Raw genomic sequence first — 18,957 nt, forward strand, 5'->3', positions numbered from 1 at the left:
AAGAGGGAAATACTTTGGACTTGTGGCGAGAAAAAAGACGTGAAAAATGATCTCTCTCAGGTCTGTTTAACTTTAAATAAATACCATTAGGGCACTGATTGTTAAATGTGAAAGACAAAATGTTTAATTGGCTTTAATTTTTAATCTAAATTGACAATAGAAGGGGCTTACCTTAATGTCTGATTGATTAAGGTTGATTAACTTACCGCTGACTGCTTTGGTTTGTATTCTGCAATAGTTATTTTTATATTTGAGGATCATGTTATTAAAGTACATTTAATATAAGGAAGTGTACTACTTGTGCATTATTATGGAACGTCGGTGGTTCTACTCAGGCGCCCGTTCGTGCCTGAAATAATGCACAGAAGGGCACCCGAGGTCTTCCTCCACCAGTAAAGCTGGAACGTCGCGATATGACCTATACTGTGTCGATGTGACGTAAAACCCAAAACAAACAAACAAAACTTGTGCATTAGATTATGCAGAGAGGGGCATCTAAGGACTTTCTCTACCTAAAGAGCTGAATTATGTGTGCATTTATGATAACAGTAAAATGAATTTCAGTGTTTCATAACTGATGTTTTTAACGCTGTCGCTTGACATCAGAATACGAGAGCAAATAAAATTAGATAAGATCATAATTTGAACTTAATGAAGCTATTATTTCTCCTTAAATGAGCCTTGATATTTAGATTATTTTAATAATTTCTGTATTTCTTTTATTGTACAGGATGGTATAGGAGAAGTATTCTTCAATTCTGACACAAAAGTTTACTGGGTATCTTTCCTTAATGGCATGCAGAGAGTTCTTCTGTTCACTCATGACCTTGCTCTAGCAACCATTGCTCAAGAGGTAAGTTATTGGTCAGTTATTTATAGTAACATTTTATTGTTATCACATTTCCTATGTTCCTGCATGTTCCAGCAGATGATTGGTCAGTTAAATATAGTTCCTGTATTCATGCATGATTCAGCGACTGATTGGTCAGTTATTTATAGTTACTTTATTCCACAAGTAGCTGATTGGTTTTCTATTTATAGTAACATTTTGTGATGTTTCCATTTCCAGTATTCCTGCATGTTCCAAAATTTTTAGTTTTCTCTTTAAAATTCCAATTTTTGCATGCTCAAATAATAACATTAATGTGAGGAAGCTATCTAGCTAGCTTACGAAACGTCGGTGGTTCTACTCGGGTGCCAGTTCATGCCTGAAATAAAACACAGAAGGGCACGTGAGGTTTTCCTCCACCAGTAAAACTGGAATGTTGCCATATGACCTATACTGTGTGTGTGTGACGTAAAACCCAATCAAATAAATAAACAAATACTTACAATAAATCAATTCTAGTCAGTTCGAAAGTTTTAAAAATTGAGACTTTTTTATGTCGTGGAAATTTTTCATTAAGAAATTTGTCCCCTTATCAGAGACAGTGATATTTACATCTCTGCCCTTATATTTTGATGTATTGTTTTTGTTTTATCAAACAAATGACAGTTATTTATATTTGTTTTAGCTTTGTTGATTTCAGTTGTATAAAAAGTCACAGGTTGTTTGTTTTTGTTTTATTTCTAAACACAGATGCAAGACTTTTTTTTTTTCTTAATTTAAACATAATATCAAACACTTACAGATATTTTAACAAAACAGTTTTATAGTCAGACTTTTGGGGCATCCTTACCCAAACCACTTGACTTCCAAAAAAAAATACTGGAAAAAAAAGTGATTCCTCGGAAGAATTTATCACAACAAAATTACATGAAAATTGCAGACTGGGTTTAAATGAGTCTGTACATGAGAGATAATGAATAAGTGCAACATCAAACCACTTGCCCCTCACCATGGTGGGTTTGAATCCTGCCAGGGACTTTGGATTCTTTCATGTTAGGAAGCTGTCCAGCTAGCTTACAAAACATTGATGGTTCTACCCAGGTGCTGATTCATAATGGATATACGCTCGTACAGTATTATAGATTGATATTCTTGCATCTGTGTTGTTTTGTAGTGCCGAGATTTTTTACACGAGTTTATTGTACTACAATTTGACGTGTCTCAGCTATTTGACAAGCACTAGTGTTTTTTTTTTAACCATCTTCTTTCATTCTAGTTTTTGCTTTTTAAATAATCTTAAAATTTTTAGACAGGAAAGACTTAGTTTAATAGGTTATTTTTAGAACAGTAGGTTATTTTTAGAGCAAAATCCTGTCTTACTTAGAAAGAATAGTCATGAACAATTTGTAGTAGATTCAAAACTAGGTCACAAGGTGAAAGGTCACATTTGCTGGTCAAGGTCACTGGTTTTGTTAACTGATAGCTGTGTCTTACTCATCATAGTGGTACCTTTCCTTTTGTAATAGTTTTTTGTAGATTGTATAGTTTATAAATAGAAAAAAAAGACTTCTAGTACCAATATGTTAATATTTTTTTCTGCTATTAGTCATAAAATCTAAGGATAATTGTTATTAGAATCTGGGACCAAAAATATTTATGAGGTTACTATAATAATTTTTTTTGTCCCAGTTAGAACAGAACTAATTAACTTATCTAATGTTTTAAATGCCTTTTAATTGAAAGAACTTCAAATGACTGGTTTCTCATCTAAAATTGGTAAAATAGTTTGGCATGTGTTAACAATATGTGTGAAGTTTAACATTACCCTATTTACTCGCCTATAGGACGGATTTCTTATAAGACCGGGGTCCTAATTTTAACTAAAAAACAGCAGTTTTTGTCAAGACCCACATAAGACGGGTTGAATTTTTTTTTCAGATAAAATACTACTGGACCTCACTTTCTTTATGTGAAATTCTAAAAAATTATAAAAATGACTTGGTTAAGTAGATTGATAACCATGGACAGACGTGCACTTCTGTACTAATGAGACCAATAAAATCGGAAAAAAGACGAAATCAGTTTTGGAAAAATTGAGACAGATTGGCATTATCGCTCAAAAGTAAAATAAGTTTAAAATGGCTTTTGATTTTATTTTTTGTATTTTTTACCTCTTTTAAATCTACCCTTGTTTGTCTGATCCCTACTTTTATGTTGTGTGACATGAAACAGCAGAGTTATGGAACTTGTCAAAAATTGTTTTGTTAGTGCAGTATCGGGTTAACTCCTATCATATTTTGATACAAGTTAGCCTGTTACTACACTTAGGGCACAAAGTTTTTTCAGGGTAAAGATCATGTTGAAAAATGAAAGTATTATTTTGTCTGTATTAAAAAAGGGATAATAACAAAACATTAATTGTATGAATTATTGTGTCATTTGAGGTGCAGGGTGGATATACATCACACTGTCTTATAGAATGTGGGAGCAACCTTGTTCTTTTGAAACATTTCCAGTTAGATAAAATTTAGTCTGTCTTTTAAAAGAAGTCTGGCACTAATTTTCACTTTTTATTAGCAGATAATTGACACTCTTTCAATCTCCTTCAGATATATTAACATGTGGAATATGATAAATGAAATAATAGTAAAAGGTTTAATATTTTGACTGCATATCAGAAATTTACTTTCATAAATCTTTTCAGATGAAATACATGTAATTAAGATATGATATTAATATGGTTGACATGATGAATAATATATAGGATATGATGACATGATTTAATGAATATATTAAAATATGATATCATGTGTAAATGAATATATATAAATGTGGTATCATGAGTTAATTAATGTATTTTGATATGATGACATGATTTCATAAAGGTATGATGACATGATTTTGTGAATATATTATGATATGATATAAAAATTATTTTATGAATATATTAAGATTGGATGACATGATTTTGCATTAAGATATGATGATGTGACTTGGTAAAAATCTTTGATGTGATGATATTATTAAATGAATATTATGGTTTTAGAATTTGTCTGCAGTAAAATCAATGTTTTCATCCTCAAAGTGGTCGCTTCATGAAAAGGGTGACTGATTAGCGGTCACCTGTTACCTGGTACATTGAGCAAAAGTTGCTTAACACATTAAAGATATAGAGAGAAAATGATCAGGGGAATTTAAAGTGGTTGCATAAGACGAAAGCCGCTTAATACACGTGGTTGTATGGGCGAGTTAGACTGTATATTAATACATAATAATACTATGAATTTTAAGTTTATTGTTGTTGTGATATTACAGGCTGGAGAATTAGAGAGGATAGAGCAGGAGATCAACTTAAACATTCAAGGAATGGGATTATCCTTGGTTAACAACTATAAACAACAAGAGGTGGCTTTCCTTGGAATAACAAGGTATGTTGGAATATGTTCCTGATTTGACTCAATTAATAGGGAGATATATCAAGGGTTTATTGTAGAAATTAAGTAACCCTTCAGAAATGCAGGAAAAAGATAAAGATGTAGCAGTAAAATCTGGTATATTTAGTTATGGTATATTAGAGTTATTGTTTAATCTGGTGTATTTTGGGTATGGTAAATATCTGATATATTTTAGTTTTGGTATAATCTGGTATATTTTAGTCCTGGTAAAATCTGGTATATTTTAGTTTTGGTATAATCTGGTATATTTTAGTCCTGGTAAAATCTGGTATATTTTAGTTCTGATATAACCTGGTATATTTTAGTTCTGGTATAATCTGGTATATTTTAGTTCTGGTATAATCTGGTATATTTTAGTTCTGGTATAATCTGGTATATTTTAGTTCTGGTATGATTTGGTATAGTTTAGTTCTGGTATGATTTGGTATAGTTTAGTTCTAGCATAATATGGTATATTTTAGTTCTAGCATAATCTGGTATATTTTAGTTCTGGTATAATCTGGGAAGAGAAGAGGAAGAGATACAAGGCATTTAACTTGAAGAATTGTTTGGCCCTGGAGGCAGCATACCAGAAATATGAAACAGAGAAGTTAGGTGGACATACTCCCCCAGATATGTTGCGTATTGACAAAATGGAGGTAAAAACATATTCTAACACGCTTCACACTATTCCCTATCAAGCATAGGGTGGTCATACACACTATTGCAAGATGTATGCACAGCATTAAAAACAAATGGGTTATAATATTATTTAACATCAATAAACCAAATAACATCAGGAAAATTATTTCTACCCTCAATGTAGTTCAACATATTTTTATCAATTCTCTTTCTTATTTGCATATTGGCCTTTGCAATTATATTCCTACACATTTTGAACTTGAACCTTGCATAATTCTACAGCAATGCACTCAAAATTGATATCAATTTCCTATTTATACACAATTTGTTATACAAAAAAAAGGAGAAAAAAAAGACTTGAGCCAAGATTCTCAGAAAAGCCATTTTCACATGATTACTGTAAAAGCAGCATGCCTCCAGATTCATGCTTATTTTCATGGAAATTTTAAAAATGTAATTATTTGTAAAACATTGTGAAGTGAACAAAGAAAAATTCTAACACGACCCGCATTTTTCCCCATTGAACATAGAAGAACCGAAAGTGTGTGTTATTATGCAATAAAATCACAGTTTGACGTTCTATATTTAGACATGTGACGTAATCATTATACACGTGACGTAACCACTAAAATGTGACGCGCTGAAAATAAGTACGGAAACAAATCAGGCGCAATTTAGGTTAATATCAGGTATGGCAGCATTTATGTGTTGATGTCGTGTTAGAATCAAAATAATATATCCAAATCGGTGATTTTATCGCTTGATAACATCACTGTTTGTCGTTCGGATGCGCATCATTATATCACTCGGGCTACGCCCTCGTGATATAATTCCTCGCATCCGAACTCCAAACAGTGATGTTATTGAGCGATAAAATCACAGTTTGGGATATATTATTTCTTAAGTAAAGAAAGTAATTTTCACAATTTTGCAAACAGCTTATACAATACACGTAAATTACCAAAAAGTCAAAATATGCAAAAACGGCCCTTATTGCGATAGTCATACAGTAGAAATGTTGTGATAAATACTACAATATATAGCTTTATACACTTTAAGAATAAACATTTTATATTGTGAAGACAATTTGCTGGAATACTTTAAATTCTTTCAGCTTTTTAGATTGAAATGTTACTAAACTTGCTCTTGAATCAATGAAACAAACAAGGCAAACTACGTTGTACTATATTTATGTTTATTATGATATTTTATTATACAGGTAAACTTTAAGGATATGATGATGTTCAAACCAAATAAGCGTATGATCCGCCGAAGTTTCCAGGATGGTATCTGGGTACAGTACAAGACGTCCCCACATCAAGTGCAGTTTCATGCTAAAATAAACAGGGTGCAGGTACGTACGGGCAACTGTTGAAATCTGTGTGTATTTTTGGTTTACTTTTAGACCTTTCTTGAAAGTATTGAAAAAGATATCATGATCAGTCACAACAAAAGTGACATGCGCAGAACAGGAATCGAACCAGTGTTGCCAGATTCACAGTCCAACACTCTACCTATTGAGCTTAGCAAGCTAAGGGTTAAACGAGTTGACATTGAATTTGTCGGAAAACGAGCCAGATATAATTAAGGTAAGATACCTGTAATGGGTATATTTAGGAACCTGATCAAGCTTAATATTTTATCAAAGTACTCTATTTAACTTATTCAATTGCAACTTTTCAAAGACATTTACCATCAAGTTTTCAAATTATAAGCATTTTTATGTGAATACCCCCTCCCACTAAATTGCCCCCAAAACAGTGGGGGTAGGGGTAAGGAATACATATGAAAAAAAAAATTGCAGCTTTTACCTTAAATGTAAGAGTTTATTATGTTTCAAGACATATATTATGATAACAAAATAACAATAAACTGTTCACAAAATGTATTGATTTCAGCCAATTGACTAAAACCTCATCCAAGATTTCTGAAACTTAAAAAAACACATAAAAATAGATATAAAATAAGAATTATTATTATTATCTTTTTTAATATTTGAATTGGGGCAAGCAAATTACTTCTATAACTTTTAATACTCTTCCATAGCAATCAAAATATGGAAATTTCATGACCTCTTTCCACATTACTTTTTTGACAAAAAAGTGTTTTACAAAATGATGTAAAAAAATTTCCGAAACAAAAATGTACAGCATAGCTGTTACCTGTCTTTCTTATCTCTTGGAAAACATTAGATTTTGTAAAATATGATTATTTATGTGTTTTTTCTTAACAGAGGCTATCTTAATAAATGTACAGTCATTTAAATGAAATCTTCAAATATTGTTTTATAATATTTGTCATGTTCACATTCTCAAAAATTTCATTGCTTAACTTCCAAAATCTAACAGGAAAATTATTGAAATTTATTACAAGAATAACTATTTCATCACAAGAAACTACTTGAATTCATTGCATCCACTCAGTAAAATATTGAAATAATATTTAAATAATTTCACTTCCAAAATATCAGAACATAATAACACAAAAATTGATATATAGAGGATATTGAAGGAGTGTTCAATGTTCAATACTGAATTTAGTACTGGCGAGCAAATTATTATATTATTACATTCAACGAATTGAATCAAGCAGTAACAAACCTACATAAATATAATAAATTATATGTATCACATGCACAAAATAAAGACTGTTTAAAATAAAAAATAATAATTCTCCATTGATGCGCCTTTACTGTAACTCTAACATTTATGGCGTCTTTATGTTTGTATAACGGAAATGACATCAGATCTAAATATATGCACACTGACAGTCATACAATACCATTTTTATGAAGTCACAATATTGGCACTAGTATATTATAAATTTGCATACATCACATTCTCAAAATCTTGATACTGTTATAGATTTACTTTTAACACGAATATTTTCAACATGAACATTATGATGTCATGATTTGATGACATCAGGAAGTTCCCGATCCAGTTCTGGTTGCTCATAACGGACGAAACTTCCATTTCACAATAAATTTAAATGACCTCATCATGTAAAAAGCAATAAAATGACTAAACAGTCACAGAGTCACAGAATAAACATAAATATTGTTTACTGATACTTCACATGTCAGATAAAATTATACTAGTATCAACGGGTGTGTGTGTATTATACTCATTAGCATTAGCTTTTATACTAAAACTCATGGCTATGCCACTAATAGTAATAAAAATGTTGCATCTGACGTTAACTTTATGAAATACATTTTGATCTTACATGCAAATCCAAGATTATCCCTTGTATTTATTTATTTTATTATCTAAAGATTCATGTACATTTAAGTTATTAACATGTTCACTATGTACAGTCATATAACCATCATCTGTGACTTTTATGCCAGTTTTTCGTTGAGGTTCTACTGCTATTGTCATTGGAGGAATTACATTCTGATTAAATGAAGCAGCAGTCTTTATTTCTTTAGCTGCAATCTGTGTTATATGTGGCATCTGTGAACCTCGAACTGCAATAAATATATTGATATTGTACTATAAAGTGACAAAAGATGTACCCATGTAGGCTAGCATATTGTAATGGTGAAAACTGTTACCCTGTCTGCACAATTAGCCTTACTTTATGCATTAGAAAATAAATTATAGGATTACATACTGTTACTCTCCAGAAATTTAGCATGAAATTGGAATAATGATTATTTCAATACTTTACACAGTTTAGAAATGTGACATATGACTTTTATCTCTTTTCTATATTCAAAATCTGGTTTTAGGAAAGCAAATGTCAACTCACTTAGATCTGTAGTTTCCAAATCTAATGTTATAAATGTAGGATTTTCTGTCTTTACTGACTTGAACTTTCCCTTAGAAACTGCATCTGGTAAGGTCTGTATATCTGAGTCTGCTGTATGACCAATACCTAAAATTGTCACATCATATTATATAGATAGCTTTTATACACAGTGCTTGGAAGTGAAAGGAAAAACTTGCAAATAATATAAGGTTCTGAAGGGTTTTAAGATCCTTATCCATGACTTAAACATCTAGCACCTTGTATCTTACAGTTATTACCATACAAAATTAAGTATAGCATGTGTATTACTTAGGCTTATTATAATGATCACAATGAGAGTCTTATTTTATTTTTTTCTGCAGAAGAAAAATGCTTCTGAATCTAGTGCTGCATGCAAATAAATGATAAACACACCTTCAAACATAAACAAGAGGGCCATGATGGCCCTGAGGTCGCTCACCTGTATATAGGCCCCCCACCCCAGGGCCAATTTTTACCCAAGGGCTTTTATTTGTTTATTTGAACAGACTTGGTAGACACCCATAAGAAGATGTTTCATGCTAAACATCTAAGTTCTAGCTCATTGGCATTTTTAAAAGAAGATTTTTAAAGTTTTTACTATACACATATAGTTAAAAACAATGTCACCCCTGGGGCAGGGCCAGTTTTGACCCCCGGGCGTTTATTTTAACAAACTTTGTAGATATTTACTTAAAGATGTTTCATGCTTAATATCTAAACTCTAGCTATTTGGGTTTTTTCCAAAGAAGATTTTTAAGTTTTTGCTATACACATATAAGGAAAATCAATGACCCCCCCCCCCCGGGCGGGGCCAGTTTTTGACCCCAGGGCTTTTATTTGAACATACTTGGTAGACACCCATTAGAACATGTTTCATGCTAAATATCTTAGCTCTAGCTCTTTGAGTTCTTTAAAAGAAGATTTTTTAAGTTTTTACTATATGCTTATAGGGAAAATCAATGACCCCCTGGGGCGGGGCCGATTTTGACCCCAGAGCTTTTATTTGAACAAACTTGGTAGACACTCATTAGAAGATGTTTCATGCTAAATATCTTAGCTCTAGCTCTTTGGGTTCTTTAAAAGAAGATTTTTTAAGTTTTTACTATATGCATATAGGGAAAATCTATGACCCCCTGGGGCAGGGTCAATTTTGACCCCAGGGCTTTTATTTGAACAAACTTGGTAGACATTCGCTAGAAGATGTTTCATGCCAAATATCTAAGCTCTAGCTCTTATGGTTCTTTAAAAGAAGATTTTTTAAGTTTTTACCATATGCATATAGGGAAAATCAATGACCCCCGGGGCGGGGCCAATTTTGACCCCAGGGCTTTAATTTGAACAAACTTGGTAGACACTCACTAGAAGATGTTTCATGCTTAATATCTTAGCTCTAGCTTTTTGGGTTCTTTAAAAGAAAATTTTTTAAGTTTTTACTATATGCATATAGGGAAAATCTATGACCCCCTGGGGCGGGGTCAATTTTGACCCCAGGGCTTTTATTTGAACAAACTCGGTAGACATTCACTAGAAGATGTTTCATGCCAAATATCTAAGCTCTAGCTCTTATGGTTCTTTAAAAGAAATTTTTTTAAGTTTTTACTATATGCATATAGGGAAAATCAATGACCCCCGGGGCGGGGCCAATTTTGACCCCAGGGCTTTAATTTGAACAAACTTGGTAGACATCCATTAGAACATGTTTCATGCTTAATATCTTAGCTCTAGCTCTTTGGGTTCTTTAAAAGAAGATTTTTTAAGTTTTTACTATATGCATATAGGGAAAATCAATGACCCCCTGGGTCGGGGCCAATTTTGACCCCAGGGCTTTTATTTGAACAAACTTGGTAGACATTCACTAGAAGATGTTTCATGCCAAATATCTAAGCTCTAGCTCTTACGGTTCTTTAAAAGAAGATTTTTTAAGTTTTTACTATATGCATATAGGGAAAATCAATGACCCCCAGGGGCGGGGCCAATTTTGACCCCAGTGCTTTTATTTGAACAAACTTGGTAGACACTCACTAGAAGATGTTTCATGCCAAATATCTAAGCTCTAGCTCTTATGGTTTTTTAAAAGAAGATATTTAAAGTTTTTTCTTTTGGTTGCCATGGCAACCAGAGTTCTGCATGGAATTAAATTCTTTGAACACTTTTGAAATTGACTCCCAAAAAAAAACATGTGAATTTTGGATAAAATTGGCTCAGGGTTTATGAGGAGATGTCATTTAAAGCAAAAGTTTACGGACGGACGGACGGACGACGGACGGACGGACGGACGCCGGACGAAAAGCGATCACGAAAGCTCACCCTGTCACTTTGTGACAGGTGAGCTAAAAACAAGAGCTGTCACAGAAAGTGACAAATGCCCCCCAAGGATTCTAGTTATAAACCACCTAATTTACATGTGGTGGTAAAAATTGACAAAGTTCGAACCCCAGCAGTGACCTTTAAGTGAGACAAAGAAACCTGTGTCTTGTTCACAACACATAGTTCATCTATGGTGATTTTATATTTCTAAAAATTGAAACTTTAATGTATATGAAAGTTACAGAGCGGACACTGTATATAACATAATTCATAAACATTGAAAAAGTTTAAATCTCAGCAGTCCCTGTGGTGGAAAATGTTTAACATTAATGATGGCACATGTATTGAAAAGACTATAAATATATTTTATACACTTAATGCGTTTAACTCAGAAGTGGTAAATTATTTTTCGTATTAAGGAGTAAAACAATTTTGACAATAGTCTACAATGGCTTGTTATTTAAATGGCATAAATATTATTTAGATACTAAATTCTCAATTAAAGAGATGTAAATTAAAAAAATGTTTTGTGGTAACAAGTTAATCACATACTCAATTTCTTTATTTGTAAGCCTCTTCAGCTGACCGTCTCTGTGATTTTGCTCAGACAGCTTCTTTCACTTCACCAGCCCTCTCTCAATTTCCTTAAGATTTTCTAGGCTTATCAGCTTAAGATCAAGAGTGGCAAGGAAATTGTTAACTTTGACAGCCCCACCAATGCTGTCAATCATTGCTGTAAATATGACAGAAAAAAAGCAGTTACAATCATTGTTCAAATTAGATGATGAATGTGCATAAACCTTAAACGATAATTTTTTAAATACTTAATTACCTTTTTACTGTTGAGTAATGCTTGAAATTTTTATTTTCTAGCGCATGAATAAGATTTTATAAATATTAAAATCACTGAGTTCACTAACATGAGCCTACTGTCATGTGTGAAGTAGAGTATTCTAAGACATTAAAGCTGCATATCTCCAGTTTAGCTGACGAGAAAATTAAAATTGAGAGAGAAGTGTTACATATATTGTATTTTTACATTGGAGGTAGCCAGTCGTACAGGCCCGTAATGCTAGCCAAAATTTCTAGCTGTGAGTCACAGATGACCAGCATATATGCACTGTTTAGGCTAGCCGTACAGCATTTTTTCAATGAAAAATAAATGCAATGCTTGCACTTGCATTTATTTTTGTTAATACAGTCCAAAGATGTAGTTGTATCATTGTATGACACTTTGCTACTAAATAATGTTTATTTTGATGATTACGTGATGTTTAATTATATTTGAATATATGTATTTTGACCATGTGCATTTTGTACATGTCTTATATGAATAAACTATCTATCTATCTATCTATCTTATTAAATTTTCAGCAAGTTACTCACATTGCTTATGACATTTTCAGCCAGTTACTTAATTGCACTACTTATTATCAATACATTGTCACAAATAATGAACATACATATTTCTATTAATTGATTTTGATGATGATATTCGGCAATTTATATTATGGCGAGATATCGACAGAATTAAATTTACCTATAATAAAACAGTTTTTGTGAGCCGGTGTAAATTCTGTAATATTTACAAGTTACAATTATTAAACTGAGCCGTGTCACGACAAAACCAACATAATGGGTTTGCGACCAGCATGGATCCAGACCGGCCTGCGCATCCGCGCAGTCTGATCTGGATCCATGCTGTTCGCTATCAATTTGTCTACTTTTTATAGGGGTTATCCTGATCAGACTGCGCGGAAGCGCAGGCTGGTCTGGATCCATGCTGGTCGCAAACCCTTTTATGTTGGGTTTGTCGCGACACGGCTCAAATTACTTTGTCATTTACTCATTATCTAGTGCCTCGGGGCCTGGCTGATTAACATTCTAAAATATCTAAATTTGTTTCAAATAAAAAATAATAATTACCAAATCCAAGCTTAAATTTGTGTTTATTTCAAAGCAGGACATCCCCTTTGTTTTGTTGTCGTGTGTTGTTCCATATGAAACCAAATTTACAGCTCCTCACTCTAAATTCGAACACATAACGTACAGATAGCCACCCAAGCCATTTTGCAGCTCCCCCACAATGTTGTCGCTTGTGAGAATAAAGTTCCAAGACGACATTCCTTGCAGTGAGCTAAATTTCTAACTAAAACGTCCAACTCAATCACCCGTCTAGCTTTTCTCCACCCACCTGCCGATCCCTTCTGTCGGTGTTCATAAATTGGACAATTACCAATTTTGCACTTACAAATGCTCAATACGTGAGGGTTATTATGATCCACAAGAATATTAGGTTCTTTTCTCAACTTGCGTTTGTTTTTGGCCTTGTAACGGCCTTTTCTGTCTCTTACTTTCATTTTCACTTCTGCGGTCTATTTTCTGAAATCGTGACGTCATATAGGGGCTTCCCAACCTGGTTTCACAGCAACGGGGTTTTTACGAATTATCCGTTTACAAACAACATATTCTTTTTGATAATTTCATTTTCATTTTATCAAAAAATAAAATTCTATTTGTACTGGATATAATTATATGGATAATTTATTCATTTATAAATAAAACATAAATCTGTTTACGGAAACGGGCGAGAGGTAACGGATGTGCCGATAAGTTACGTAGAATGCCGACATGGCACGGAAAAACCCGATTCCATTACAGGGATCTTACCTTAAGTTAGGATAAAAAAGAAAAAATGTCTGATCGGCCATTTTAATATTGATTGGACATTTTTATATTAAAAACATGTTCTATAAAAAAAAGATGTAATGTCTAAATTACATTGATTTATCATGTGATAAAAAATAAGCTTTTTATGCCCCCACAATGTGGGAGCATATAGCGTTGCACTTGTCCGTCCGTCCATCCGTCAGTCCGTCCGTCAGTCTGTACGTCCCGAAATCTTGTGAACGCAACTCCTCTTAAACCGCAGGGCAGATTTTGTTTAAACTTACAGGGATGAACAACCTTAATGTGTAGATGGTAGTAAAGGAAGGAATTTTTGCTGCGACCAAATTTAACAGAATTATGGCCCTTTGTTGATTTTTTCACTAGATACTATGTAGAAATTTTGTGAATGCAACTCCTCTTAAACCGGATGGCAGATTTTGCTTAAACTTACAGGGATGAACAACCTTAATGTGTAGATGGTAGTAAAGGAAGGAATTTTTGATGCAACCAAATTTAACAGAATTATGGCCCTTTGTTGATTTTTTCATTATATACAATTATACTATGTAGAAATTTTGTGAACGCAACTCCTCTTAAACCGGATGGCAGATTTTGCTTAAACTTCCAGGGATTAACAACCTTAATGTGTAGATGGTAGTAAAGGAAGGAATTTTTTCTGCGACCAAATTTAACAGAATTATGGCCCTTTGTTGATTTTTAGTTTTCAACTTGTGGCACATGTAGTTCAAAAAATATTTGACCTAGACTCAGTAGAGTCATAAGATTGACAGAACAGTGGCGTGTGGGGGCATCCGTGTCCTATGGACACATTTCTAGTTTTAATAAGACATTTTATGGAAAATGTTAATTAGAATAATTATATAATTGTACATATATTATGTTTGTAGCTGGATAACCAGGTAGCAGGATCAGTGTTCCCTACAGTTATATCACCAATGCCACCTCCAAAATCTGTTGCTGCTGAGAGTGGTAATATAACATTTTTATAACAGTTTTATAGTTTTGTTAAAGACTTTTTTAACTTTGATGATTTTTTTAACTTTGATAATTATATTTGGGATATATATACATTTGTACATGTATATATATATAGCTTGAATTTTGCTAGTTCTACTCAGGTGCCTGTTCATGCCTGAAATAATGCATGGAAGGCCACCAATCCTAAGGTCTTCCTATACCAGCAAAGCTGGAAAGTCAGCATATGACTTTAAAGTGTTGTAGCGATGTTAGACCCAACCAAAAAAAAAAAAAAATATGTATATTTATTTAATTTTACCCATGAAATATGGTGCTATATCAGTCAAATATATTTCATATTTTTTAAAAATAAATATGAAATATAAATATGAAAGTGGGCGGAGTCAAAACTCATATTTATTTTAAGGGACTTTTTTAGCCGTTTTGTTTGAAAAATCTGATAAATACTAAACAACTTTTTCTTGAATATTGTTTTGAAAACTATCTAGCATGATAGAAAATGGTCTAACTAAGAAAATTAATCCGAACACCAATATCTTTAATTCAGTAATTAACGCTGTACAGACGTTTAAAGAGTTGTTTACATGACGTCACAATGTAGCGCCAAACAGCGCGTGCTTACGCATAAATTACTGCGCTCTGTACAATTGCAGTTGGTAGCAAGCAAGGGGATTCGTTACCATTCTCTTTGATAATGAAATTAAATAAAAAGGTTATTTTTTCGTTTTTTTGTGAAATATGGTATATATTTTCACTCAACATGATAAAATGCCACATATTTTCACTCGCCGTACCGGCTCGTGAAAATATGTGGCATTTTATCATGTTTCGTGAAAATATATTCCATATTTCACGCAAACGAAAAAATATCCTCTTAATATTTTAGTTGAGGATGCACTGTGTTATAAATATGAATATATTAAAGTACAAGAATGTCATGATGTTGTTTTGACGAGAGAAACATATACAAAAATTTTGTCTGCTTAACTTTTCAATTTCATCAAATTTTCTCGAAATGCAAAAAGAATTAACAACCGACTTAAAATGTGGCCTGGTACCAAACTATTTTCAAAGTCATGTGAGCCCTCCCACCAGGCTAAGGGTAATATTTATTTATTTTGCTAAATTTTTGAAAATATAATTTTATTGTTATAATAATACTATTTCCTTTTATATTTCAGTTCCAAAACCATTCACAGAGATCAGTATGATGTTGAGGAAACACGAGCATAGTAATATATCACAAATGAAGTAAGTTCCGTGACATTGAAGTGTCATTATGCTTAATTTTTAGTGTATACTAAATTTGATTGTGATAGAAGCTGTATAAGCTTATTTCAACACACTCACATCCCTTCCTGAAATCAACCAGGATTGAGCAATGAGTGTAAAAATTCTTGCTCACAGAACAAAGGCTTGCCACTGAAAGCGTTTGAACCCAGGTGGCTAGCAGTCTTGAACCCATGTGGCTAGGAGTCTTTATAGCACAGGGAACAACGGCTTGCCACTGAAAGGTTTTGAACCCACGTGGCCTACAGTCTTTAAAGCTGTAGACAGATATGTAGACCACTCAGCCATGCCGCCACTCTTGTGAAATGAAGAAAGTAATCTAAGCATTGCAAACAGACTTGCAGTTTAGGTAAAGTACCAAAAGAAAGTCAATATATGCAAATATATTCATAAAAAGCAAAAAACATGCAACTCAAATAATAATGATTTAACAGTACTGATCGTAGTGAAAGTATTCTAGAGACTTATCCATTTTTTTTTTATTTTTTTTTTTCAGATATTTTAAGGTGCTAATACAAGAGATGCAGGTAAAGGTAGATCAAGGATTCCTTAACAATATTTTAGACTTGTTCAGTTCTGACCAGGAGGCTTCTAGAGATCAAGAGGTAATCATAGCAACATTAAAACAACATGCCCTCCAGATTTATGCTCTATTTTGTGAAGATTAAGGCAGTGTTTTAAATAGTAAAAGTATTGTTAAGTATTTCTAAGACCACTTAAAGGATAGGACAGTAGAATATATATTGTCAAGTGTGAATATTTCTTAGACCACTTAATGGATAGGATAATAGAATATAATTATATTGTCAAGAATGCACATTTCTAAGACCACTTAAAGGATAGGATAATAGAATATATGTTGTCAAGTGTGAATATTTCTTAGACCACTTAAAGGATAAGATAATAGAATATAATTATATTGTCAAGAATGCACATTTCTAAGACCACTTAAAGGATAGGATAATAGAATATATATTGTCAAGTGTGAATATTTCTTAGACCACTTAATGGATAGGATAATAGAATATAATTATATTGTCAAGAATGCACATTTCTAAGACCACTTAAAGGATATGACAGTAGAATATATATTGTCAAGTGTGAATATTTCTTAGACCACTTAATGGATAGGATAATAGAGTATGTATTGTTAAAAATGCACATTTCTAAGATCACTTAAAGGATAGGATAATAGAGTATGTATTGTTAAAAATGCACATTTCTAAGATCACTTAAAGGATAGGATAATAGAGTATGTATTGTTAAAAATGCACATTTCTAAGATCACTTAAAGGATAGGATAATAGAGTATGTATTGTTAAAAATGCACATTTCTAAGATCACTTAAAGGATAGGATAATAGAGTATGTATTGTTAAAAATGCACATTTCTAAGATCACTTAAAGGATAGGATAATAGAGTATGTATTGTTAAAAATGCACATTTCTAAGATCACTTAAAGGATAGGATAATAGAGTATGTATTGTTAAGAATGCACATTTCTAAGACCACTTAAAGAATAGGATAATAGAGTATGTATTGTTAAGAATGCCGATTTCTAAGACCACTTAAAGGATATGACAGTAGAATATATATTGTCAAGTGTGAATATTTCTTAGACCACTTAATGGATAGGATAATAGAGTATGTATTGTTAAAAATGCACATTTCTAAGACCACTTAAAGAATAGGATAATAGAGTATGTATTGTTAAAAATGCACATTTCTAAGATCACTTAAAGGATAGGATAATAGAGTATGTATTGTTAAAAATGCACATTTATAAGACCACTTAAAGGATAGGATAATAGAGTAGTAAAAAAAAATCTGGAAAATGAGAGATTCTTGAAAAGCATTGAAAACATAGTTTTGTTGTGAGGTGTGTAAATGTCATATTTATGGCTGTAAGGGCCGTTAAAGAAATATATTTGTATATATTTTGTCATCACAGAAACAACTTATGGAAGAGGATATAGAGAGGACGGAGAAAGATTTGATCACGACGATGGGCGTGTCTTTAGCTAGTGAACAAAAAATGTTTTATGATTATCTTCATCTTTCACCTATAAAGGTAATACTATAATTATACTATATTGATATATCATTTTATCGGGGGTGTCACAGATCATTGACTTCAAACCACTTGCCCCTCACCCCTGTGGGTTTGAATCCTGACAGAGACTTTGGATTTTTATTATGCGAGGAAGCAATCTAGCTAGCTCATAAAATGTCGGTGGTTCTACTCAGGTGCCATTATAAAGGTAAAACTATATACTATATTGACCCTATACCCTTCTTACCTAGTTAATGAATGTAGTCATCCAATGGTAACAAATTTAGAGACTAAGAGTTTCATGCCATGCTATTTTAGCCAAACATTTGAAGTTTTTTTAATGAAACTTCAAAACATTTCTGACAAGATCTCCACTGGGGTCCAAAAGCCTAAAACCATCAAAGTTGAAAATCTTACAGAGATAAACAGGGACACTTAAGATGAGAAATATATGTAAAAGATGATAATATAATACAAAATATATCTTAATTGAATTTGATGAATTCGTAATTACTGGTAAGTTAACTTGGTTGACTTATTGCCCTGATATGACCAAACCCGTGATGAAATTGGCGTAAAAACCAGACAAACACAAAAACAAGGTCTTTTATATTTATTACTGATATTTATAAAGATTTAGAAGTCAAATATTTAAATAGTGTTTGAGACACTTGGCCACGGACACCCCTGCTTGATACACACGTTATATGCATTATTACAAAATTATTTTATAATTAACAGGTACATCTGAGCTTTTCCCTACAAGGTGGCGGAGGAGGTGACGGTAAACCTACTCAGTTACATTCTAACGTGATCAATGTGTTCTTACAATCTGTGGGCGTTGTCCTCACAGACGTACAGGATGTTGTCTTCAAGTATGTTCTAGAAATTTATTTTAATTGTTAAACATACTGGAGAATGATTTCAGCCTTAACTGAGCTGTATTAATGTAATTG

General features: G+C 32.5%; 1 protein-coding gene and 1 long non-coding RNA gene across 2 annotated transcripts; one reads left to right on the top strand and one right to left on the bottom strand.

Annotated features, from left to right (window-relative positions):
• Positions 1-6: 6 nt before the first annotated feature.
• LOC132754539 (intermembrane lipid transfer protein VPS13C-like) lies at positions 7-18,876 on the top strand (the record flags this gene model as incomplete). Its single annotated transcript, XM_060745180.1, has 10 exons — positions 7-60; positions 731-853; positions 4,145-4,257; positions 4,772-4,922; positions 6,125-6,259; positions 14,568-14,649; positions 15,840-15,909; positions 16,445-16,553; positions 17,900-18,019; positions 18,743-18,876. Coding segments are annotated over exons 2-10 (971 nt in total), but the record flags the coding sequence as incomplete, so codon positions are not given.
• On the bottom strand, positions 6,495-12,221 carry LOC132754540 (uncharacterized). Its single transcript, XR_009629095.1, has 3 exons — positions 11,542-12,221; positions 8,662-8,787; positions 6,495-8,377 (listed from the first exon to the last, which is right to left on the bottom strand). It is a non-coding gene; the product is annotated as an uncharacterized LOC132754540 (long non-coding RNA).
• Positions 18,877-18,957: the final 81 nt, after the last annotated feature.

This window comes from Ruditapes philippinarum, unplaced genomic scaffold (assembly GCF_026571515.1).
Source record: "Ruditapes philippinarum isolate M1 unplaced genomic scaffold, ASM2657151v2 ctg16692_1_1_1_1, whole genome shotgun sequence".
Classification (NCBI taxonomy): Eukaryota; Metazoa; Mollusca; class Bivalvia; order Venerida; family Veneridae; genus Ruditapes; species Ruditapes philippinarum.